Raw genomic sequence first — 23530 nt, 5'->3', positions numbered from 1 at the left:
TATGTCTGCCTTCTCTCCTACCAGTGGTTTCTTGTCTGCTCCCTGCTGGCTATTGGATGCTGAACTAAATAAGACTGATGAGGAGAGGGATATATTTGACAGTTATCTACAGCTAGAAACATCTAAAAAGGTGTAAAAGCAAGAAACTGTAGCCTTCACCAAAAGGAATGACTGTTGATGGGTCGTCTGTGACAGGATTCCTGTAGCTGCCTCTGAAGTCTGAGTGTCTTTTGAATCTCAGCTCAGCTTTGGAACATTTAACTCCTGCCTGATGGGAAACAGGTTTCTTGGAGAGGGAAGAGAGAATGAAGGAGGAAAATGAGTGAAGATATGTGGAATTGAGTAAAATAATCTGTGACTCAATATTCTGTGGTAATTGGCACAAAAATATGCAAGGATATTATAGAGCATAAAAAGGATATAATATCTGCTAAGAAGATGTCATGAACCTAAGAGGTAATTAAAAATGTGGTGTGACACTGATGAATAAAAACTAGGTGGCAGTTGACTGTTGCTGGTACAATAAAAAAGTTGGGGAAAACAATATGAGGATAAGAAGAGGGCAAGAAGAAATTTCTCAGAAGACTCAAAATTTTAGTAAGAGTGTAGGCTCATCAGTAATTTCACCTTCCAAAAAAGATAAGAGGAAAAAATTAATAGATATTTCCTATGGTGTTTCGGGGAGAGAAGTATGATGCTCTTGCGCCATACATGACACACAAAATATCTCCCAGGTGCCTAACTGATATAGAGGGATGGAGTTGTGAAATTCAGCATCTAATAGTAGTACAAAAAACCAAAGGAGCATTGGGAGAGATGGTTGAGGGGACCTTGGGGTGGCAGGAAACACTGCCGCAGATGGGGAGAGGGCAGCTATGCAGGCAATGCGAGAACAGGGTGAGAGTGGGCTGGTTGGTCATTGCTTTGTCTTGAGGCAATTGGAGCTGACACTACCAAAAGGTTATCAGCTATTCCTGTCTCTACCTGGCATTACTAAAAATGAACTGTGAAAAACAAATCCTGCTGAAGGTAGCTGCTTTTGTTCTTTTTGAGGCTAGAAATTGATTGATTGGTAGAAATAACTTTACAGCTCTAATGTATTCAGCCAGCTGTTAGGCATTGATTGCATGAGAGTCTGATTCAATCCCCCTTCCTTTCAAAAGATGGGAGCCTCCTCCAAAATACCAGTGCTCTGCAATGGCTGTAGAGCATTTACTAAACGTATTACAAGCAGAGTTCCCTAATGTGTTTTATGGTTTGTGACGAAAGAACATCAGGGGACAGGAGGTCTCTTCAGCTACTCTCAAGTTCACTGACAAGTCTTGGCATTGTTGATAGTGAATCCTAATTAAATGGGCTCCATGGGGATGTGTAAGAGGACTGATGATGATCAACATTTCCATCAGTGGTATGGGAATTGATATGGAATTGCTGTGGAGAGAAATTGAGGATGAGCCATATAGACTGACAGGATGCTAAATAAAATGAATGCTACTGATAGTCTTGTGGAGTGCTTTGGGTCTTTTCCTAACTTGGACTGATGCCAATGCAATGGGCTCTTAATGGTAGGGTTGTGAATCTCAGTGCTGAAAGCTCTGGCCTTCTGCATTAAGGCTGATGTTTGGAAAGAAGTGGCTTGGAGAGCAATTTCAGGGACACAGTGGGCAGGTAGTTTGACAAAGTTTCCCGGTGTCCTGCTTGACCCAGTGGATGATGTGGGTGTAAACAGAGTGAGGCAGTCACTGGAACAGTTTGCTGCCTCTGTGTTCAGGAAAATGAACCTCAGAATAGTGGCTTTAGTGTCCAAAAACTGAGAAAAGGATGGAGACGGGAGCTACTGAAACATTTTGGAAACTGAAGACGAAGCAAACTCCATCTGTTTAGCTTACTGAAGAGACTGAAAGGGGACTATTGTCAATTATTTTCTCAAAGGGAAATTTTGACACAGTAAGAGACATGCATAATACAAATAGATGGCTGCAAAATAAGTCCACATGGACTGAAATGAAATGCCTGAGTGTGTGGGGGTTGGAAGTTATCCAGATAAGTGATGGATTCTCTATCTCTTGATGCCTTTTAAACCATGGATTTTCGTGACGTGTGTGTTATCCTTGGTGGGGGGAATCATTGGCACTGTGAAATTGTAAGTGGAAGGAGCTGTGGTCTCCAGGAGGTTGGTGTAGCCCCATGGGCTGTAAGTACTGTGAATCCTAGCTAGCACATCCATTCTTAATATTGCTGTTCAGGTTGAAGTGCGGCTGAACAAATCCTTCCAATCAGCAGCATGTTGGTACCTGTGTCTCGTTACTTTCCTTTGTGCTCCAAAGCCTTGAAACCATCCTGTGCCTGTTCTTGTGGTGAACTCTTTAAGTCACAGGACTCTTTTCTGTTCCTGTGGCTGAGGCTCAACGTGAAGATGGAAGTTAGTGCAGCACATGTTAGCTGTCAGCTTGGAGTGAACTGGTAGGTCTTGTGAGCAGGACAGTTCTTTGCAATCCGTGAAACTCTTGGAAGCCACCTCTGTTAAAGGTGAATCTGTGCTACAAAACACTGTGAGCAGATCTGTGACAATGCTCAGAGCAATGTGTGCTGATGGATTTGGCAGAGGGCTGGCCAAACTGGCGGAGGCTGTGGGAGGGTCCTCGCTAAGCTGCTGAAACGAATCCTGGAAAGACCAGTGTGTCAGCCAAGACCTGGTGCATATCTGCATACCTGATGCTCCAGGCTCATACAATTAGTTAAAGTTTGTTTGGGTCCCATGCACACTATATGCTGGAACATTGTTTTAATCACATTGGAGAAACCTTTTGCCTGGATGCCATGAAATGATGGATATTGTAGAGAAAATTAAAACAAACAAAAGTATGTGTTGGCACATTGATCCCTTTTTTTTATCCTGTGCCTTGTTAACCATTAATCCTCGGTACAAACGACTTACTGCCTTGCCCATATTAATACCAAAGTTGAATGCTTCCAGCACATTCCATATCTACTGCCAGACTTCTGCCTTTGAGGGGTCACTTGCATAGCAGTTGCCACCATTAGTGAGTAGTTCACAAAGTTAGCCCAAAGCTAGAAGTTTGTCCTGTTTCTTTTGAAGAAGAAAGAAAGAATTGTCATTGTGTAGTAACTGAACATTTGGATTTAAAATAACTGTGCTCCTCTTCCAACTCTGCTCCAAATACCCTGTGTGCTGTGGCTGGTGTCGCACCTCTTACAAAGAGCTTGCTTTCAAAACGAGACTCCTGAGGGGGCTCTCTGAGGGCTTGGTGCCACAGAGGGCAACTGTTCTGGCTGTGCTGGGACTCTGTCACGGAGGGTGGGGAGGGAGACAGGGAGAGAGGAGGAAGAGGGAGGTCTTGAGCAAGGTGACACTGAGGAGCAGGAACAGCTAGGTGGAAGACAGGCATCTGTTCTCTTTGAGTGGCATGTGGGGAAGGAGGGGGGAAGTAGTGAAAAATGCATTGTAACAATGCTGTGGAAACCCTGCACAGGATAGAGCTGGGCCAGCACGAAGCTATTAATAAAACAGCAGTGTCTCTCTCTCTCTCTCTGCCAAGTACGCCAATGGGTGGAACCATAAAAATGACATTGGGTTGGTTTAGAAATGAGCAAGTGCTGGCGTGCTGCAGCTGCCCAGGAGTGAGGGATGGAAACCAGGCAAGAGGATAGGATGTGATGATTGCTTTTATGCATCTGCAGTTCAAAGGTGAACTACAAGAGGAGAAAGATGTATTGTTTTGCTAGTGATAAGCTCTGTTCTGAAAGTAATTTTTCTGCTGTCTTCCTGACAGAATATGTGTGCTGCTAGATGGGAGTTTTGGTTTCTCACTGATGTCTTGGTGGGTGTCTCCAGTGGATTTGCAGTTTATGGGGTGTCACTGAAGAGGCAGGCACTGTCCTTGTTACCCATAGGACAGCAGGTTGTGGATGGCAGGTGGGTCCCCTGGTCTTGCAGTGCTGCTTGTTTGACCCGATGGTTGATCGGCATGCCAGCTTTGGATGCTCACTAGTCCCTCGCTCTGTTACTCTGTGGCATCTCTTCCTGTGAGGCTGCAGCTGGCTCCCTGCTTTACATTATGCCTGCCTTGGTGCACTTGGAGAGAATTTAGGTAGCCTCCTTCTCCCTACAGAGGGGAGGTAGAAGTGCCCAGGGGACATGGGGCAGAGGAATGCCAGAATTAGCTGAAGCAGTGAGTGCTCCAACATCCTTGTGATGTGCTTGGCCAAAGCCTGTGGCTGGGGGGAAAGGGAGGGGTCCCTAAATGTGCTGCAAAACCTGATGCTGGGAAGGCAGCAATACGCAAGCTGAGGCTCTGATGGAGGAAGAAGTGCTGGTTGCTATGGTTACTAGGGATATTAACCCTGTGGTGTCTGGATGGGGCAAGGTTTAGTTAACTGTGCCACAGGCTGGGTAACGGTTGGGAGCGTGGAGCAGCAGTGCTCCACCCTAAGAAGCTATGAGTTGGCATTCAGGATCTCAAAAGCCTATGTCCCAACCAAGTCTCTAAGTGTCTACTGGTCATTAGTGTGTCAACAGCCTTCTTTGGGTGAGAGTGAATTTTGGTAGCTGTCCTCTGTTGTGAAGGTGAGGTGAATCCCAAAATTTCTGAGGGCAGGTTGCAGATGTAAGTGCCCAGAGTCTGTCTCCAGCTGTAGTTCAGGGGGCAGTCTTTCCATAGAACAGGCTATGATTATTCTTCAGTTTCTCTTTTAAAGGGGATGTTAAACAAACTTGGAAATGACCTTTGTCTGAATTTTCTAACTTAAAATGACTACCAGAGTAGAGGACAGGAAAATGTCTTTTCTGTCGGCATATGACACCATCAAGTACTGTCATCAGTTCTCATTTTTCTTGGGGTGTGGGGTGCCCTAGCAATAAATAAATGTGAGTGGAACACCACAAATGGGAGAGAGTAGACTGGGGAAAGTGTTGATCTTAAAATCTCCTTTTTAGAAAATGAAGCCCCTGTTTAACAGGATGCATTTAAAATGGAAGGGATTAATGCTTTAGAGGTACCTGAGCCACCCCCTCCCTGGCACACAGGCACCCATCCCCAGACAGCAGCAGTGAGGGAGAGGATGTAGTCAGGTGTGTATTCAGCATCAGCAAAGCTGCTTTTTAAGTCTCTCCTCTTCACCATGCTGTAAACAGGATCCTTGAAATAGTTGGAATTGTGGTTTTATTTTTAGTCCCTTCTCCCCTCCAACCCCTATCGTTTCTGTGACCTGATTTATAACACAACCCCATGAAAGATTGCATTGGTGCCCAGCGAGAGTGCAGCCACCTTGGTCGGGGATGGGAGAGTGGGAGCTGCTTAGGCTTTGCCATCAGAGAGAAAAAAGCATTATTGAACTCTTAGCTGAGCTTCTACTTTTTTTTTTTTTTTTGTAGCTGGCTAAGTGCTGTGGGAGGTTTTGAAAGAAGGAGTGTATGTATTGTGCTTTTCTTGTTTGGGGTTTTTCTGCTTGTTTGTGTCTGAGGATTTTTTTGTTGAGTTTTTTTTAATTATTATTATTTTTGGTAGTAGGAAAAGTGTTAGCCTAAAATATAGCTGCCAGGTAGAGCCAAGACTTCCAGATTTCTGAGGGGTGGACTTCAGAGGTTATAATTGTTGCCTGAAGCTAGGTGCTTACCTTTTGTCACTCAAGTGAAGACAGCAAAAAAACCAAACTTATGATTTTGCTGTTTGTTTGCGTGCCTTCCCTAGAAATATCAGTTTGTTGACTGTCCCAGTGACAGCAAAAAGGATTAATGGAAAAGCAGAATTGGGTTTACGTTTATCCCTAATCCAAATTTCATATTATGCAGTGAACCTGGCAGCTGTGAAGCTTGGATGCAAATACAGTAGCTGAAGAATACAACTCCATGAATTCAGGAATGAGAGAACTGGTGTTTAATTTAAGATTCTGCTTGAGTTTAGCTGTAGAAATAAGTCATGGCCACTTCTCCCAGCAGCTGCAGTTTCTGCACTTCAGAAAATGCTCAAAAGGTGAAGGTGAAGGGATGCAGTTTTTCATTTTAACTCAGGCAATTTTTGATGCTTATAGTAGCAATATTGTGAGCAGCAAAAAGAAGATACCAGGCTTCAAAGGCTATGGGTGTATCCCAGAAATGGCTGAGTTGCCTCAAACTTAGCTGCAGTTTCCCCTTTGTCATCTGCCGTGCTGTTGCAATGCTGTGTGGAAATCTCAGAGCAGCTCTTTCATCATTATTGCTGCAGGTTGATATTTCTGGATCCTGAATGCATATTTAAATTAAGATGAGATTTTAACCCTTTCACAGCAGTGATTTGTATTGGAGGCAGGAAAGAAATTTAGTTTGAAAAGACTAAGGTGTGTGTTTGGGATGGATTTCACCCAAGGTACAGTAGATTGTGGTTATTTATCCGGGGGGGGGAACCCCAAACAACAAAAAAAACCCCAAAACCCCAACAACCCACAAACAAAAAACCTGGAGGAGAGAATGTGTTGGAGAGTATCCAGAAAAAGGATGTCTTATCTAAGGTAGCTGTGTTATCCTGGAGGAATTTTTGCTGTTGTGCTGGGGGGTGGCCAGTCACCAGTTTCTTCATGTGCCTTGTTCTCTCCTGCCACCTGTTTGTTCCTCCTTTTTATTGCAGCGTGAAACAGGCCTTCTCTGAACGTGTCGAGATGACCCAGTTTGAAAATGCCGGCTGCCACTACTGTTGCTGCTGTGGGGATTGAATTAGTGCTGGCGCTAGGAAGAAGCTTTTTTCCTAAGAGAAGTTTAGAGACAAGATGATGTGGATGTAATGGAGTGATGATAGCAGTGTTAAGAGTTACCCTGGCAGCAAGCCTTGATCTGAAACACGTTTGGGAGCAGTCTTAGCCAGCCTGATAGGTGCTGTGTGAGTTGTAGGACCAGTATGACGAGAACTTAGCAGGCTGCAGCTATTTTGTGCTGCTTGGACCCAGCCCTGGGACGGGCTGAGTGCGCTCCGGTCTTGCTGGTCTTGGTGGGAATGGCAGGCTCAGAGCGTTTCAGAGGACAAGGTCTTTTTTCCTGACCTCTTGTCTGTTACTGTAGCTGTGAGGGAAAAATAAGAAGGATCAGGAAACTGGAGGGTAACGTTTTTTTTTTTTTTTTAAATTTGTCCTTAGAGCAAGGTTAGTCAGCAGAGGCACCAACAAGTGCAGGTTTATAGGGATGTGATGGGAGCTGTGTGCAGGCAGGGAGGAGCTTTTGTGGGGTATGTCCTCCACTGAGGAATGCTTGAGGAGGTCATGGCCATAACAGCTTGCTGTGATGAGGTCATACACTGCTGAGTGTGACCTTTACATAGGTGCTAGTGCAGGAAGCAGGGCAGCTAGGCTTTCTCAAGGACATGTGCCAGAGCTTCCCTCACCATAATGTGTTTACTGCGGCATTATTTGCTCTAATTAGGAACCACTCCCAGAAGTTTTTACCTGTACTCTTAGTTTTGCTCTCCATGTTAAGTTACTTTCCTGATCATGTGCTTCTCATGCAGATTCATATTCTGGTAGGGTAGTAGTGACTTTTCTAGCACTGCAAGGATTAGTAGCAATATGTAATTACTTCTCTGTAAGGACTGGGTTTCTAAATCCTGGCTAAGAGCTGTGACCACCTACCACTGATATTCCAGGATCTAGTTAGTGGCATTGGTTTATCATAGGCTTTTCTGCTCAGTCTCTTAGGATCAGCCTTGATGGCCCAGGGCTTGTATGTAATCCATGTTTCAGCATGTGCTGTGTGAATCTATAAGTTGATTTTTTTTCTAAATTGACTTAACTTTATGTATTTTTGAGTACCTAAATATTGGTCAACATAAACACTAATACTTTGGTTTAGACACTACTATAAGATTATGTTGCCCAAGATCTGGCTATGTAAGCTTGCTGTCTTTCTGCATGGACTTCTTGGGGGGGGGGGTCAAAACCATTTCTTTGCACCTCTTTGGTTTCAGACATGTAGGAAGTAAACAGGTGCAAGAATGGATGTATTGAGTGTTAGTGTCTCCTGAAGGCTGGCCTGCCTATAGTAGGGCAATCCACATGAGTTTGTCCATAGGTAGCTTCTGAACTCTGGTGGAGAAAGGGCTCTTCACCTAAATCTCTGTTTATTGCCCAGGTTCTCACATTGTGTGGGGTAAGGTACCAGGAATTCCATGAACTGCTGCACCTTAACCTGTATTAGGCACCTGTTTATGTTGCCTTAGTTCATTGCCTGCCTTACTAAGTGATTAAGCAGCTGCTTATCAAGCAGCTGAACTGTTCTTTCAGGAAGCAAGAATAGAAACTTTCAGGAGAGGGATGGGGCAGACAGCTGGGGGCAAAGCCACAACCGCTCTCAAGATAAGCTGTTCTCTTTAGGTTCTGCAGCACTGCGTGCATTGGAAGTGTTTGTCTTGTCTCCGTTGTTCAGCTTCCTGCTAACTTGCTTACACCCTGTTGATGTGAAAGTGAGGAAAATGGAGTCTTTCAAAGCAAGTTTGAAGCCTAATTTTTTTTTCATTCTTAGCACCCAGGTACAGTAGTGCAATGAGTGGAGTTGTGGGAGGCCCTTGTCTTCTCAGAAGGGGCCAGCCCCAAACATCTGAAAACAGGTTTTTAACTGTGGATGTAGAAGGAACAAAAGCATCTTAGTAATACTTCAGAAAATAAACCTGAAGGTTTAGTTCCCCTCCACATCAAGCTGCCTTCACTTAGTCCCTATCATTCTTCATCTGATTTTGCTGGAAGCAAGTTTCATGCAACTTGTTCACAAGTGCAGAGGCCATCTGGATTGCTGAGACTATTATGTTACTCATATAGCCGGGTTTGGAAGTGAGGGGGCTGGCTGCAAAAGGTAACTGAAATAGTAAGTGGTGCTTTTGTGACCTGACCATTTGCCATTCAGGATCATGGGGTTGTCCTGTTCCAGCTGCTGAGGAGCTGAATGCAGGCAATTACAGCTGGAGGCTCTTTCCCCTCCGTGAGCAGCTCCTGGCTCTCAGCACATCTGCTGAGGGCAGCTCCTCTGTGTGACTCCGACTCGTTTCCTTCCTTTCGCTGCCTGCTGGCTTGCCTGATGCTTCCTTTCTGCCCAAGTGACATCCTTCAAGGAGGTAGCTAGGGGACAAATTGATAATTTCTTTTGCTTTTGTATCCATTATAAAGGGGGTCAGCATGGCTCCAACTCTCTTGACACCGGTTTTATTATCGGTAACAATAATAATGAGCTGTAATTTAACCTGATGGCTATTCTGCTCCCACACACCCCTTGTGTGTGTGCCCTCATGCTGCACAAAGACCCTGTGTCATGGGGAAGTGGAGTTACCCAGGCTGTTTAGGAGGCCTGGCTCTGATACAGTACTTTTATTAGCTTGCATTCCTACTGCAATGGAGAATATAACAGTTCTGGTTTTAGACAGGAGCTTTCAAAATTTTTTGGAGGGTGGAAAATGGACCTTGTGGAAGGTTTCACCCTCTTTAGAGGGCTTTGAGTCTGGATAGTCCTTGGTGGCATCTGAAGCTGGTTGACAGCAGGTTGCTTGACCAAGCTTTATGGTAGTCTGTGCTGACTATTTTGCAGAAGAATTTTAGCATATATCACATGATGTGGATGAAGAACTGAGAATGTTCCTAGGTAGAGTACTGAAGCCTTGTATCAAGACTGCTAGTAGTCTGAGTCTGTGGTATCCTACTGACTCTGTCATCAGTGTGTGTCAAACTGTTTTTTTCAAATTGGTGAAACTAGCTTTTGGAAAGGATGCACTGGATCAGGCATTCTCAAGGAGTGCAAAAAGAATAATTCCATAAGAAAATTTGCATGAGGGAGGTTTCTTCTAATCCAAGTTACCATCTCCTGCATTGAACCATCTGATAAAATAATTTTTTTAATATTCTACCCCTTGTCACAACTGTATTGATAATAGCGCTGCTTGCATTGCTTGGGCATGTTGCTGCCTGTAGTTGAAGTATATAATCCAAGGCTATAACCTCTCAGTAGAGTTAACTCAAGCCATGGTTTGACAGCAGAATAAATCTGGCTTTAGGGCTTCTCGGACTGAATTGAGAGCATTGTGCTGAATAATGCAAAGAGCTGTTCTGCTATAAACTCACTTTGTTGTTTGGGCACGTGCTCTGTGCATTTATCCTGTCTGTAACTTCTCATCTCTGTCTTGGAAGGTCATTGTGGGAACAAGTATTCCCTCCCTGCCAGAAGCTAATGTGTGCTGGTTTTATGTTCTTACATGGGCTCCAAACCCAATATCAAGTGCTCTGGCTAATATCATTTAATACAGTCCAGTGCCTGTGTCTGATTTAGGATCAGGTTTGCACTGCTGAATGGTAGCCATGCTCAGATCCCGTATGGTCACAGATTAGGTCCCCGGGTGATCTGATGTGGCTCTGCCTGTTCTGTGCTAGGTCCCAGAGGTAGTGTTTCCTCTTTGCTACTGCCCCGTCAGATCTCCCTCATCCTTTTCTCTTCTGTGGTACATATGCAGATGTCTGGGCTTGTGGTACCCAGGGCTCTGTAGATACTGAAACCTGTGTGTCATGGTTTAATCCCAGCCAGCAACTAAGCACCACACAGCTGCTCACTCACTTCCCCCCCTACCCAGTGGGATGGGGGAGAGAATCGGAGGGGGGGGGGGATGTAAAACTTGTGGGTTGAAATAAGAACAGTTTAATAGAACAGAAAGGAAGAAAGTAATAATGATAATAATAAAAAAATTAGAATAAACAAAACAAGTGATACACAACGCAATTGCTCACCACTTGCTGACTGATGCCCAGTTAGTTCCCGAGCAGTGATCTCCCCCAGGCCAACTCCCCCCAATTTATATACTGGGCATGACATCACATGGTATGGAATACCCCTTTGGCCAGTTTGGGTCAGCTGCCCTGGCTGTGTCCCGTGCCAACTTCTTGTGCCCCTCCCGCCTTCTTGCTGGCTGGGCATTGAGAAGCTGAAAAATCCTTGACTTGGTATAAACACTACTTAGCAACAATTGAAAACATTGGTGTGTTATCAACATTCTTCTCATACTGAATCCAAGACATAACACTATCCCAGCTGCTAGGAAGAAAATTAACTCTATCCCAGCCGAAACTAGGACACTGTGCCATTCCTCCAGTAAGGTGGTGTTCAGTGCTATGGTGCAGAAAATTTCTGACTGAAGGTTAAATGTGATGGATGTATATACAAGAAACAGTCTTTCTTCCCAGAGGGTCCTCCATGGATGCCCTTACAATGGGCATCCACATGGCCTTTCTGAGGGAGAACAGCAGCAGCATCAGAGAGCAAGAGAGGCAAGAGAGCATCAGCTGGCTGGTTTTCTTTATGGTAATCCTTGTTAATACACTGTCCCACACATATACATGGTGTGTTCAGCCTTTCTTGATGTGATAAGTGTCAGCTGAGGGTGCAACTTTAGGAATGAGTGTATGTGAGTATATGTCGGTAAAAGCTTTAAAAGTAATGCATGTTTACTAGCAAAACTTTCCAGGTAAACAGTTCAAAATAGTTTTGGCAAGCTATAAAAACTATGCTAGATTTGTCAGTACACCTGTGTCTGCAGTACAGCTTTCCTGCTGGTATAGCAAAACCTAAAGGCAGATGAGTCAGGTCTTTAACCATCGCTGGAGTTTCAACTTTGGACTTGCCCTTAGATGCAGGCCATGCAAAGAGCAGTATTAAAAATAATAATAATAATAATTAAAAAAAAGGGGGGAGGAATATGGTGTTTCTTTTCTAGCTTATTAGTTTGCACTGCTTGGGTGGGGACTGGTTGCCTTTGTGTGAGAAAGGAAGCTTTTGGTAGGTATCAGGGCTTTTAAAGGGATAAATCTCCCAGCAATGGGGGCAGTCCATTTTATTCCTTGTTTTATGCTCTCTGAGGCTGCAGTTTCTAGGCTCCAGATGTGGTTCCGTTAGCCACTCTTTCCTCACCAGTGCTAGTTTACATAGCCATGCCTGTTCCTGCTCACTGCGCTGTGCCAGGGCAAGGAATGAGTCGCGCTTTTGGCTGAGCCAGTCTCATCGCTTGCTGGAACTACAGGGGCTTGTCTATTCTAAGGCTTGTGTAACCTCCCAGCAAAGTGATTTTTATGTAGTATAGAACCATATAAAGAATGTAAAACTCTTTGTTTTATGAATAGCATGCTGCTTTGGTGGTGGGCAGCTGTTCAGTGCTTTGAGTGGCTCCAGAGCTAGTGCAAGAGAAGGGGCAGCCTGTGTAGCTAGGGCTGGTGATAGGAGGGTCTGGGATTGCCCCTCCTGGTAGGTGAGAACGTGTCTCTGTACTTTCAACCACCAGCACTCAATGCTTGTATGGCTTCACTGCTGCTTGGGTAAGGGAGCTAATGCAGCAGGAGAGGGTTGGCTGTTTTTTCAGGTGGAACAGTTTCTCAGTCCAGTTCCCTGGGGGTCCAGGCAAATGTTTGTGCTCCCTGGTGGGAAGAGGTGGCTGGAGGCTAGGGGTGCTTAACCTGGCCCACTGCCAAACGAGAATCCTAATGCAATGGCACCCTCTGGTCCTTAGTACGTGGACAAGAAATGATATACAAGTAAAATCTGAGCTACAGGGAGGTAAGTGGGTGGGAGACTAAGATACACTGTGGAGTTCTGTGACTCGAGGTACTCTGCCCCGCTGCAGGGTATTTTCCCTTGCTCCTATTCAAGTAAGCTTCTCCAGGTAAGGTTGGTTTTCCTTTGCCTTGCAGTTGCATCCAGACTTTTCCCTCACCTGCTGCAGATGCAACGGAGTTGAGGCCTACATTCTCTCATGCCATCAGTTGCATGAAGTGATTTTTAAGTAGCTGTTGTGTCTGTGTAACTAGTACTCTCTGATCCTAGAAACAGTGTTAAAGGAGGCTGTATGCCTGCCGAGGTGGGTGCAGCATGGGGCAGAAAACATGGCTGTGCCCTGACTCCCTGTTCCTCGCCTGCCTCTGACACACATCACATCTTCCCAAGAAGAGGAAATAGCTTTTCCAAGGCAGAATACCCTTTTAAATAGGCGGGTTTTATTTTCTTTTAAGTGATTCTGCCCAGAAAATTGGTCAAGCCATGTTGCTTTGATCTCTGTCTGCCCCCCCCTCCTGTTGCAGCTGGCTTTAGTGAGATATTTGTCCAAACTCTTGTGGTTTTTGCAGCTTCCTCTCCTGTGCTGGGACCACGAGGTGGCAGGATTGTTCCACCAATGCTGCAAGGGTGGTGAGACGGCAATGCAGCTGCTCATTTTTATAGCCAAGGCAAAAACTGTGCTTAGTTGTTTGTGTACCATCATAATTGTGTTTTGAAATTTGGAAGAATTTCACATGTATGTGTCTAATCCATGATCCTTATTTTCTTTCTATAACATTGATTTGTTCTGGGTCTTGGCCTTTTTTTAAAATCTGTTCTCAAGGGAGATGGAGGGGAGGGGGGACATGTACAAGCAACATCCAGAATTCTTCACAGGTTCCAGCATTGATCAAACCCTGTGAAGCACATTACTGAGGCAGTGAAGGCTGCTGCTTTTGTCCTCATTTCACCCCATTCTGTCAGGGTATTGCATCACGTAATATGCAAAGTGTTCAGAGCTCCTGCAGTACCCCAGTAATAGGGGTGAACTAAGGTTGCAGCAACAGCTCTGTCTCTGCATTCCTGTTGCTTTCTATAGGCTTCAGCACACTTGCTTCTGCTGCAAACCCTCCTTGGGGTCACTGAGTCCACTAAACATGATGCAATGCTTGTGGGGTCATTAAGAAGCAATTTGAGTAGGGGGGAGAAATTCTCCCAAAAGACGCACTTGGATAGATCATTTAGTCTGATCAAATGGTTATGAGGGGAGTCATTGCTTTCATGCATCTCTCTTTTCAGAGTTCTCCCACCCCCCTGAAATTAATGCTCCTGTTTTACATCTCTCAATTCACTGTTCGAGGATGCGGGACTGAAAATCAGCAATGCAGTTGTTTGCTCTTTTCTCCTTCCCTCTGTCAGCCAAGAGGGTCCCCTTTCTTTTGCTTCTAGTGAGGAATTCTTGCAGGAAGATGGTTAGCAGAAGAAAAGGGTGTATGAGAAAGATGGCTGGAAACAAGACTACAAAATTCAAGGGGTTGACAGCACTGTTTCGGTCAGAAATTCTCCTCACTAGATGGCAAGGGGGAAGCATCTTTCCCTGCTTCCTTTCCCACTCCCTTCCATTTTCCTTGTCTCTTTGGCTGTGTTAGTGCTACACCTGGGGTCCTTTGGTCATCTAATTGTAGACCTCACTTCTTGTATTAGGGAGAGGTGTTTTTTAGCATCTGAACACTCTGTGCTCCTCTTTGCTGGTGACAATGTGTATGTGGGGCTCTGTTCCCTGTGTGTCCCTACCTTTTGTGCTACTTCTGCCTTCCTGAGCATGACTGGCTGTAGAAAGGGACTCTTTGGGCCAATGCTCACTCCATTTCAGGTGTGGGGCAGATGGGGGGGGTCCTGCTTACCCCTGCACAGCTAAAATGCATGCAAGAGAAGAAATGTAGCCAAATAGGTAAAGAAATACCAGTTTATGATTCTCTCTTCCGTCCATCCCCCATCTGGTTTCTAGTAGCAACGAGAGCCTTTACAGGAGCAATGCATCTCCTGTGTCACACAACTGTCTCTATTCAAGTATTGTTGTCTTTTTGGGCCTGGTCTGTGCTGAAATGTCTTTCCAGCATAGAGAAATGAGTTGGATGGGAGGGGAGGATGCTCTTGTCTGCCCTCTTCAGGGAAAAGTTATGCTGGTAGAAAGGGTGTGTGATGGTGTTGCTTATGCTGGGGGAGTCGGAATGGGTTTGTTTTGCTGCTCTTGCTTATTCTCTTCTTGAAAGTGGCTAAGAGCTGTGCTGGCAAACTGTCTCTCCTGGTGTAAGCAGGGCCCTGCCCCAGGCTCCTCTGGCTCTGAACTCTGATGTCTAAACAGATTGATGGGTTACATGCTGAGCATGACTGAATGCCACTGAAATGCAGTGGAGCAGAATTCACGTGCCTGCTGCCCTGGGCTTGCTAGAGGTGTGTGGGGAAGGCAGAGATGGAAGAGGGCACTTATTTATCTGGTGTGGCATGTGAAGCATTACGCTTGTGGCAATTCCAGGCTCTACTAGTATGGGAGACTAAAGGGATCCTGTGACTCAGCTGGTGCCATGCTCTTTCTTGCTCACTTCATATGGAGGGGGATGGTAAATAAAGAGCAATCAGAAGGATTGCTCAAGGGACTGTTGTACCTCTCAGATGGTGCAAGCATCAAAGTGAGTGAGCCTGCAATTAGCCAAGAAATGACAAGCAGAATGGGGTAGATTGTCAGTAAGCAGGCAGGGAACAAGCCAAGAGTAGAGTACAATGTTGTATTCCTTGTCCTTCCTTCATCCACAAACACTCTTTCAGTGTCTAGAAGGAGCATTACTGTCTGTTCATGGTTGGTTTACTGCCTTATTGCCTTTTTCTTGTTTTTCTTTTCTCTTCCTCCATTGTAACAATGAGGTGTAACAATGAGGTGTTACAGACCCCACCGTGACAAGAAAAGCATCCTGCCTCCTTTCATGGTGTCCTATCACTCATAGTCTACTGTTTGGCTCTGTGGTGTATTGACTTGATTCAAGAGAAATCCTATTGATATGTGGGGACGTTGCTAATGTTCTTGCTCATTTAGGAGAGAAAATGCTGTAATGATTTTTTTGGTGGAGGGGAGTGGGGAGCAAGGGGAGGAATTATGTTTTCATTGCTTATAGCATCTGGTATAAGAAAGGTAATATGCTGGAAAGGAGAACGACCTCATCTTTTCTCTGTATATATTAAAGGATAAGATGCTGAAGTCAAATCAGGAACTGTAGGTCCTTCTACAGTGAGAGAGAGCTAGTTAATGCAGCAGTACTTAGCATTCAAGAGCTTAATTCAGCCTTGGACTTCAGAGAATTCAACTCCTTTCCCTCCTCCTTCCTTGCACCTCCCCCTTAGACAAAATATATAACACTGCAATACTGTGCAATACTATTGCAACACTGTGCAATACCTGTCCTAAGGAAGCTGAGAGCATTTAGCTGAAGTACAGGGAAATGCTGCACTTATGCGTTTGTGGCAGCCTTTGTTTTTGGTGTAGTTATAAAGTCTGGAAGCATCTGAAGTCACTCTTCTGCCCACATCGTAGTGATGTTCCCTGCCCTGTTTGGTGTGTGGAGGGAAGGGATGGTGTGTAGGGAGGAAGCAGTTCCCTTCTCTGTCTCCATTGCCCAGTGTGGTCCTCCTGGATCATGTTCTTCCCTTGGGGTGTGGTTTTGCAAGTTGGTTGGGGTTTTTTTTCTGTTGTTGTTGTGTTCCCCCCACCCCCCTGCAAAGCTGATTTCTGAGGCTCCTACCCTTTGGTAACCCTCAGGATGTTCTATTATGCAATGCAGCAATTTCAGCCTAAGAAGTTTCTATCACTGTCCCTGTCACCTCCACTGTCTGTGCAACTATTTTTTTGTTTGCCTTGTGCAAGAAAAGGTTGTTTGCAAGAAGGGATGGTTTTCATCCCAGTTCAGCATGGTGCTTAGAAACAATTTGTTGACTTGGAGAGGCAGATACGTTTGTGCTGCAGGGGTGCAAATGAGTGGTTGTGGCTACACCTTTCTCCAAAGGGTTAATAAAACTTTTACTGAACGTATCCAGAACATGGCCCAACTAATGGGTTCATCGGCCCCTTGGGAGTCCCCATTGTGTGCAGGTGGGAGCTTGAAAGAGGAAGAACTTTATGGCGCATCCTTGCTAATGTGGAACCGTGCCTGTATTTACTGCATGCTCTTCTCCTGCCACAACATGTGGCTCTATTAATATTCTCCTGGACTTTTCCATGGCACTTAAAGCCCTTTTTTGCAACACCTTTTTGTCAAAAACAACTAATGCATCTCCTTTCCAAATGAAGGGCCAGCATTGATATCACATGTCATATTGTCCAGTCAGGTGGGATGTCCACTTTCTTTGTATTGATGACAAGCTGAAAATAAAAGGCCGGTGCTCTCCTGCTGTGCATTTTCTGATCTATCCTCTCTGCTTTCACAATACCTTTTGAGTTCATTGCTTAGTTTGCTCAGCTGAAGGAAGAATTGAGGAGTGTCCCAGCTTGAAAGGAAGGCTTTAAGAAATGCCATGCTATTGGACACCAGAGACTCCATGCAACTGTTCTCAAGGGCAGAAAACATGGGAGAAGCACATTTGAGGGCTGAAGTTAATCATGAGACCCAAACTGTGGGAAATGTGGCTTCCTTAGCTGCAGTGTACACAGAACCATTGCCTTCTGGAGGTGCTGCACATGCTCTCCATGAGTTGGGTGCTCAGCACAGGAATTTGCTTGCATCTCTCCCTGGGTATCTGCAGAGAAGGAAGCAGGAATGATTTTTGAGTTCATTGCTAAGTAACTTGTCTTGAAGTCCAAAATTTGTAGAAGAAACATAATTCTGGCTGTGTGTGCCAGTTCTAAGTCTTTTGGGGTATTTGCGCGTTGGGGATGCTACAACCGACCAATGCTTCCAGCATCTTCCACTCCATTAAGTGAAGTGCAAGTTTCACCTTTTAGCTAGTATTTTTTTCAAGGGTGGTGTTATCATTACAGTGCGTTTAATAATGACCAAGCACAAGGGTGTAGACTTCAGAACGCCACCTCTGCTACTGACTTTGATCCAGCCCTCTCAAATGGGTGCTGTTGCATATAATGTAAGCTCAGTCATTCATACTGAAAGAGACTTTTGGGTTTTACTCCCATCTATACAAAATATAACTCCTCAGGGCATCTTCACATTGTAAAGGTTAAAAGCTCGTGGGGGCCTAATAATACATAGAGGTGGGGTTTGGTCCAAGATAAAAATTGCTGAGGCATAATGGCTGAAAAATTTGCCAAGATTATCTGCAGTGGTTGTGCAACACTAGGAGTCTGACAGTATTGGAATGTATGGATTGTGTTGGGATTTTTGTTCTTAAGAAAACAACTGCTTTGGGGGATTAAAAAAAACCCAAACCACCACGTAGCTGAGACAGTCATGTCTATAGCTTTGGTGAAAAAGTTCTGAAATATTACATGCCATGTTTCAGAAGTACTGGAACTGGATTGGATATCATGCATCATTTAGGCTTGTTAAGGAAAATATGTAGTAGTTTGTGTGTGACTGTTGTTGTTCTTTTATTTTCTTCCTTTACTGAATTGTTGGAAACAGCAGCTATTCATGAGAGTTCTCTGTGGAGGATGCAATGACCATGACTTAAGTCAGAGCTGCAGGACTGGGTTTTAGACTGGAAAGGGGAAGGGAAAAGCAGATGAGATGTTGTATGAAATGCTCTTATGCCTTCTCTTTGTTTTTCAGTGGACGAATATATTGCCATTGCTAAAGAGAAGCATGGATACAATATGGAGCAGGTAACAACCTTTTGAATACTTACTTTATTTTAAAATCTTTTCCAGCAGGTATTAAAACATGACCTAAAGTGACTGCCTAAAACTGGTTCTTCCCTTCTGTACTGTCTGTGTTTTCTTCTCTCCTACTTCTCCCCAAACTGACTGCTCCTAATAGTAACCTGTGCTCTGAGGGTATGGAGTTCTTCCCTAGTTTTACATCAAGAGTCAAAAGAATAAAAACAACCATTGTAATTTCTATTGGAGTTTGGCCATGAGCATGGCTTCCTATGGTGACTACCTCTTGAACACTTTCAGAACCCCTAAACAATGTTAAAAAGATTGGCTTGTCTTTGGACAGCTGCCTGATTTCATTGCAGTTTCCAGTTGACTGCTCCACCTCTGCTTCATAGATGTATTGGCAGTTATTATGAGTTATTGAACCATCATATGCTTTTCAGAGGCAAACCAATATCTGCGGTTATTTACCTTAAAACTGTGCTGCAAATCATTTTGCATTTCATAAATGAGCGCCTCAGACGTCGGTGCAGTAGCAGTGGACAACTTCACCAGCTGTCCCTGAGGTTAGCTGGTGCCTTTAGCCTAGGCATGGAAATCCTGGTCTGAGGAGCAGACCTCTGCTTTATTCCATGTGGTCTAGGATTGTGTACTAATCTTCTCTGTGTTAACTAACATTGATTTCAACACTCATCTGGGGAGATGAGTAGACCTGTGCCTCGGAAGCTTTTCTGAATTCTGTGGAGTTTCCTTATGCACTAATACTCGCCCGGAAAGAGAAGGCGGGGAATCTCACGACTTACTGTATTGGCAAATTATGTACCGTCTCTACAAAGGGATTCTATGAAAACTTGAAAGTTTATGAAATTGTTCAGGCAAAGGCCACGAGTATAGAAACCAATGATTTGGACGGGCAAGGGTTTCTATTTAAATGACTCTGCTGTCCTTTTTGAGTCAGACTTTCAGTGGTTGGTAGTCACGCTCAAAAAGACTTGTTATAGAACAAGAGCATTCAAGTTGAGATAGCCAGCAAAACCAGGAATAATCAGACTTGATAATTATAGTTTCTAAGAGCAGAAAACAGCAATAAAAGGAAGATGAAGGCACCAAAAGGCTGTGAACTTAAATGAAAATAAGGATGGTAGCTCACTTCAGATGGGGATATCCTAGTTTTAGATGTTGTGGGTAATATTTGTCAAAAGAGATGGTCTCAGGGTAATAAAAATGGGTTTCATTATTTTAGTGGAGAAGTGTTGTTTGGAGAGTATAGACTGATCCAGAAGACTAATCAAAATGAAGCTTGTGATTTTTAAAAAAACCACTGAATTCTTGTGTTTTGAAAAACTTCGATTTGGCTAACAGAGATTTGCATTCATTTTAATGTTGGAAATACAGACCCTCCCACTCATTCCTTGAAGTCTTTCTCCCTGTTTTTCTCCCCTCCTCTGTGTACAAAAGTAGAAGCTATGGGACTTGCCACACCAGGATATAAAGTGGATAAGCAACTTGTAAAAATGTCTCTCCTAAAAATTTTCTCATTCCTTTCCTAGCACTCGCATAATACTCTAGAGTTAAACATGTTTCCCAGGTTCTTTGGAATTTCCTAGACTGCTAAGCTAAGGTACTTCCAGGAAATAACTGGAGAGGATCTATCTTCTATCACTCTGGAAGGCATGTACTCATTTTGTATTATAGGGACAAGTGTCAAGGCTTTCAAATCAGGATGATTTGTTGTGTCACCAAGGGACACTGTCTCTTCAGCAGGTATCATCAGAGTTTCTATTGGCTGCGTAACTGTAGACAAGCTGATAGGGACTCCCTGGAAGCCAGTCAGAGCTCACTTCAGCATTTGGCCACTGTCTCTGGGCTTTGCTGGCCAAGGCAGCCCTTTCCCATGCATGCATCCCCTGACAGCCAGTCTCTTTGGACCTCTGCGCAGGTTGCTTGGCTGACAGTCATCGCACAGATCGCACAGAGATTCTCATTCTTCCATCTGTGCCCCCTGCCCAAATCCTACCTTTGCAGTTTAAGATGTGCTAGTTTGTTGAAGGGAGTGGTGAGCTATCTGGCAGGGTGGCTGTGGCGCATGCTGGGGCTCTTCTGCCCAGTGGCTTTCCCGTCCAGCTGGCCGCATTTGCACTGTGCATGGCTCCTATATCTGTCCTTTCTCTCCTTTTGCCTGTGGCCAAGTGCCCCCTTGTTGGCTCTGCTGCTGTCGGACGATGGCTGGAGGCTCGGGGCTGTGTTGGTGGGAGTCCCTGCAGCCTCGCCAGCTTGAGGGCAGGCTCCAGCAGGCAAGTGAGCTCTGGCAGGGCAAGCCCACTTCAGCTGGTATTGCAAACCAGGTGTAGGTGGTTGTGCTGAGCTGTAGCAGTCCTGGACTTTTGGGAGCACTACATCAAGTCTGGCCATGAGCTGTGCTCTCCTGCTAGCCTGTCTCAGACACCCTGGGACAAAGGAGGCTGGAAAAGCTGTCTACTCACCTGTGTATGAGTGCAGAGCTCTCCTAGGACAGCACGGGGTGGAGGACACATACTGCTCTCCTGTTTAAATTAAACAGGCCTATAAGGAAAACCTTTTTGTTTACCTTTTGCTTTGTGTAAGCAACTGTCCCCTCAGCCCTTGCTAGCACCTTAGTAGTATTTAACACTACCCTGCCCTACCAAAATGTCTCCCTCCTTGTTTTTCTCTTCCTTTCTCACAGGGATATTTGGTACACCTTGTATCTGAAGCTGAAAGGAATGGCAGGGGAGAGAGAACTCAGTCCTTTGTGACTGCAAAATAGTTCCTTTGCCCCTATGTTTGCCAGAGTGGATGGAGATAAGTGGCTGAGTGGCTGCTGTGACATCTTGAGTGGCTGTGCTGCAACCAAGACTACTTGTTTTGCATGGTGGCAAAAGGGAGGAGAGGCTGCCTGGGCAGCACTGAGAGGCCAGTAGGGTCAGGACAAGATCTTGGATAACACTAATCTTTATATGCATACTCTCTGCAGAATCTCAGGGGAGCAAGATCCCATAAAGGAACTGCTTTTTGCATAGCGAAGCATAATGGGGAAACCCCAAATTTGGAGGGATTTTGTAGCTCTGAGTGGCCAGGGCAAAACTACTAGATGAGGGTAACTGTGGCTGCGAAACCCGAGCTGAGTTTGCATATGATGAGCAGGTTATTCTGATGTTTTACTCAGCATGTTAGGGATTGTTTTCACTTTACAGCCATTGCGAAAGGCTGGTTTCTTGCTCTGCAGAGTCAGGCCTTCCCAAAATGACTTGCGGTGGTCGCTGGCATGCCAGATGTAGTGATGTGTCATAACACACAGGGGCTGTGCGCCCCTGCCAGAGGGGTGGCTGCGAGCGAGTGTCTCGGAGATGGTGGGAGGAGGACGGTTTGCAGATGGTGAAGCACAGCGCATGCACTTTGTCTTTGGAACTGAGAACCAGAGACTGCAACAGTGAAACGAGGTGTCTCTCAAGGGAACAAATGAGCAGCGTCCAAAATGAGTGAGATTTGTTCCTCCTTCGGGCCTGGGACATCTTAGCAGCAAGTCAAGGTTGTGCATGCTCTCTGCCTTTCCTTCTTCCAGTTCTTCCCGCATTTCCCTTCCCCGAAAGAGCCCCCTAAACAACCATAAAAGCCCCCAGTTAACTAAACTGTCCTCCTAATTGCACAGGAAATGAAGGGAGTTTAGCACTGGCAAGAAGCTTCCTTTTGTCTGGCCTGTTTTTTAGGTAGTCTTCCCAAGTCTTTTCTTAGCTTTTCTGTGCATACCATGATCAGTAAAGTTGGGGTCATTTCTTCAATTTTCTTCTCCCCCCTTTCTGTTGCTACTCTCTTATTACATTACTACCAGTGTGGTTTGGATAAACTTCAAGTTGATCTTCACAACCTAGCAGGGTGGGGATCAGATTCCAGGTTTCTTGCACACAGAAAAGTGTCTGATGTAGCTGAGAATTAAAATTATGTCTAACATGTTGCCTGAGAAAAATGCTGTAGCTCTCCCTTTGTATGCATATAATAATGTCTCTTGTGATTACAGTTGTCCGCTTGGTGTCCTTGTTATTTCTAGGCCCTCGGGATGCTGTTTTGGCACAAGCACAACATAGAGAAGTCTTTGGCAGATCTGCCAAACTTTACTCCATTCCCAGATGAGTGGACAGTGGAAGACAAGGTCTTGTTTGAACAGGCCTTCAGTTTCCATGGGAAAACCTTTCACAGGATCCAGCAGATGGTAAGTAGTGTCACAGGAATGGAAAAGCAGAACAGGTGGTTGGACTGTCATCTTCAGTGCTGATTGTGCTGAACTCCTGTCCTTGGGAGAGAACAGGCCAAAGGGGATGTTAGAGGAAAAATCTGACCATGGATAGAAAGAAACAACATTGTTTCCAGAGTCTTCCTGGAAGTGTTTTCCTGAAGTGCTTTATTCATTCAGGATAAACTGTGACTGTGCAATTTTTTTGGCTGGAAATTACAGTGTTCAGTCCCTGGCGTGCTATGGTAGTGTTTATGTCTTAGCTGGAGTTCAGGCATGGTTTGTACACATATGCCCACCCACACACAGAGTAAAGATCATCTCTCTGTGCAAAGTTGACTTCCTTTCTTACAGCCTGCTTTTTAGGAATTAATTTTATATGACTATGAAATCTGTGCTTAATGTGATTTGGGACTGTCAGTGGATGCTGTGGTGGAGGTTTATACATCATTGCAAGCATTCAGTCCTTTGCTTTTGGTTGGTAGTGATATTGTTTTAAACTGTGATTGAAAACTTCAAGGGTAGGTTTCTGCCTGAAAGGGAACTGCTGGGGTGTGTGCAATTTTCTTTCGAAAGAGGGAGAGGACGGGATGTAAAATTTTTTTATTGATTGTATCTTAAGAGTTTCTTCAAGTGGTTCATCACCTGGGTGGGAACCAGACTTTGTTCTTTGCTCTCCTTCAGTAAAGTGCCTCTTGAGTGTTCCAGCAGGACCCGGTTATGTTGGTTGTGACCCTTTGAAGTGAGCCTAGGCTGTTGCAGTCTGTTCACCCTCTTTCAAAGCATATGTGAAGGTCTGTGTTGCTGATCCCGCTGAAAAGCAAAAGACAACTTGCCTCCCAAGTATGAAGAAAAACTGCCAGGACCCTTTTCAAAAGGGTAGCAGGAAGAGGCTTGTTCCTCTCATGTCCTCCTTGAATGTTTCTTCACT

At 44.8% G+C, this 23530-nt stretch overlaps 1 protein-coding gene across 2 annotated transcripts in view; it reads left to right on the top strand.

The window, feature by feature from the left end:
• RCOR1 (REST corepressor 1) overlaps window positions 1-23530 on the top strand; it is an 88965-nt gene that overhangs the window by 45754 nt on the left and 19681 nt on the right. For both annotated transcript variants that reach the window (XM_069783425.1, XM_069783424.1), the window contains exons 4-5: window positions 18307-18359; window positions 22417-22578. In XM_069783425.1, the coding sequence (XP_069639526.1) occupies window positions 18307-18359; window positions 22417-22578 (215 nt within the window). The remainder of the gene's footprint in view (window positions 1-18306; window positions 18360-22416; window positions 22579-23530) is intronic.

The sequence above is a fragment of the Haliaeetus albicilla genome, chromosome 5, assembly GCF_947461875.1.
Source record: "Haliaeetus albicilla chromosome 5, bHalAlb1.1, whole genome shotgun sequence".
NCBI lineage: Eukaryota > Metazoa > Chordata > Aves > Accipitriformes > Accipitridae > Haliaeetus > Haliaeetus albicilla.
The sequence above is the reverse complement of the archived record's forward strand: the minus strand, read 5'-3'. Positions and strand labels throughout refer to the sequence as shown.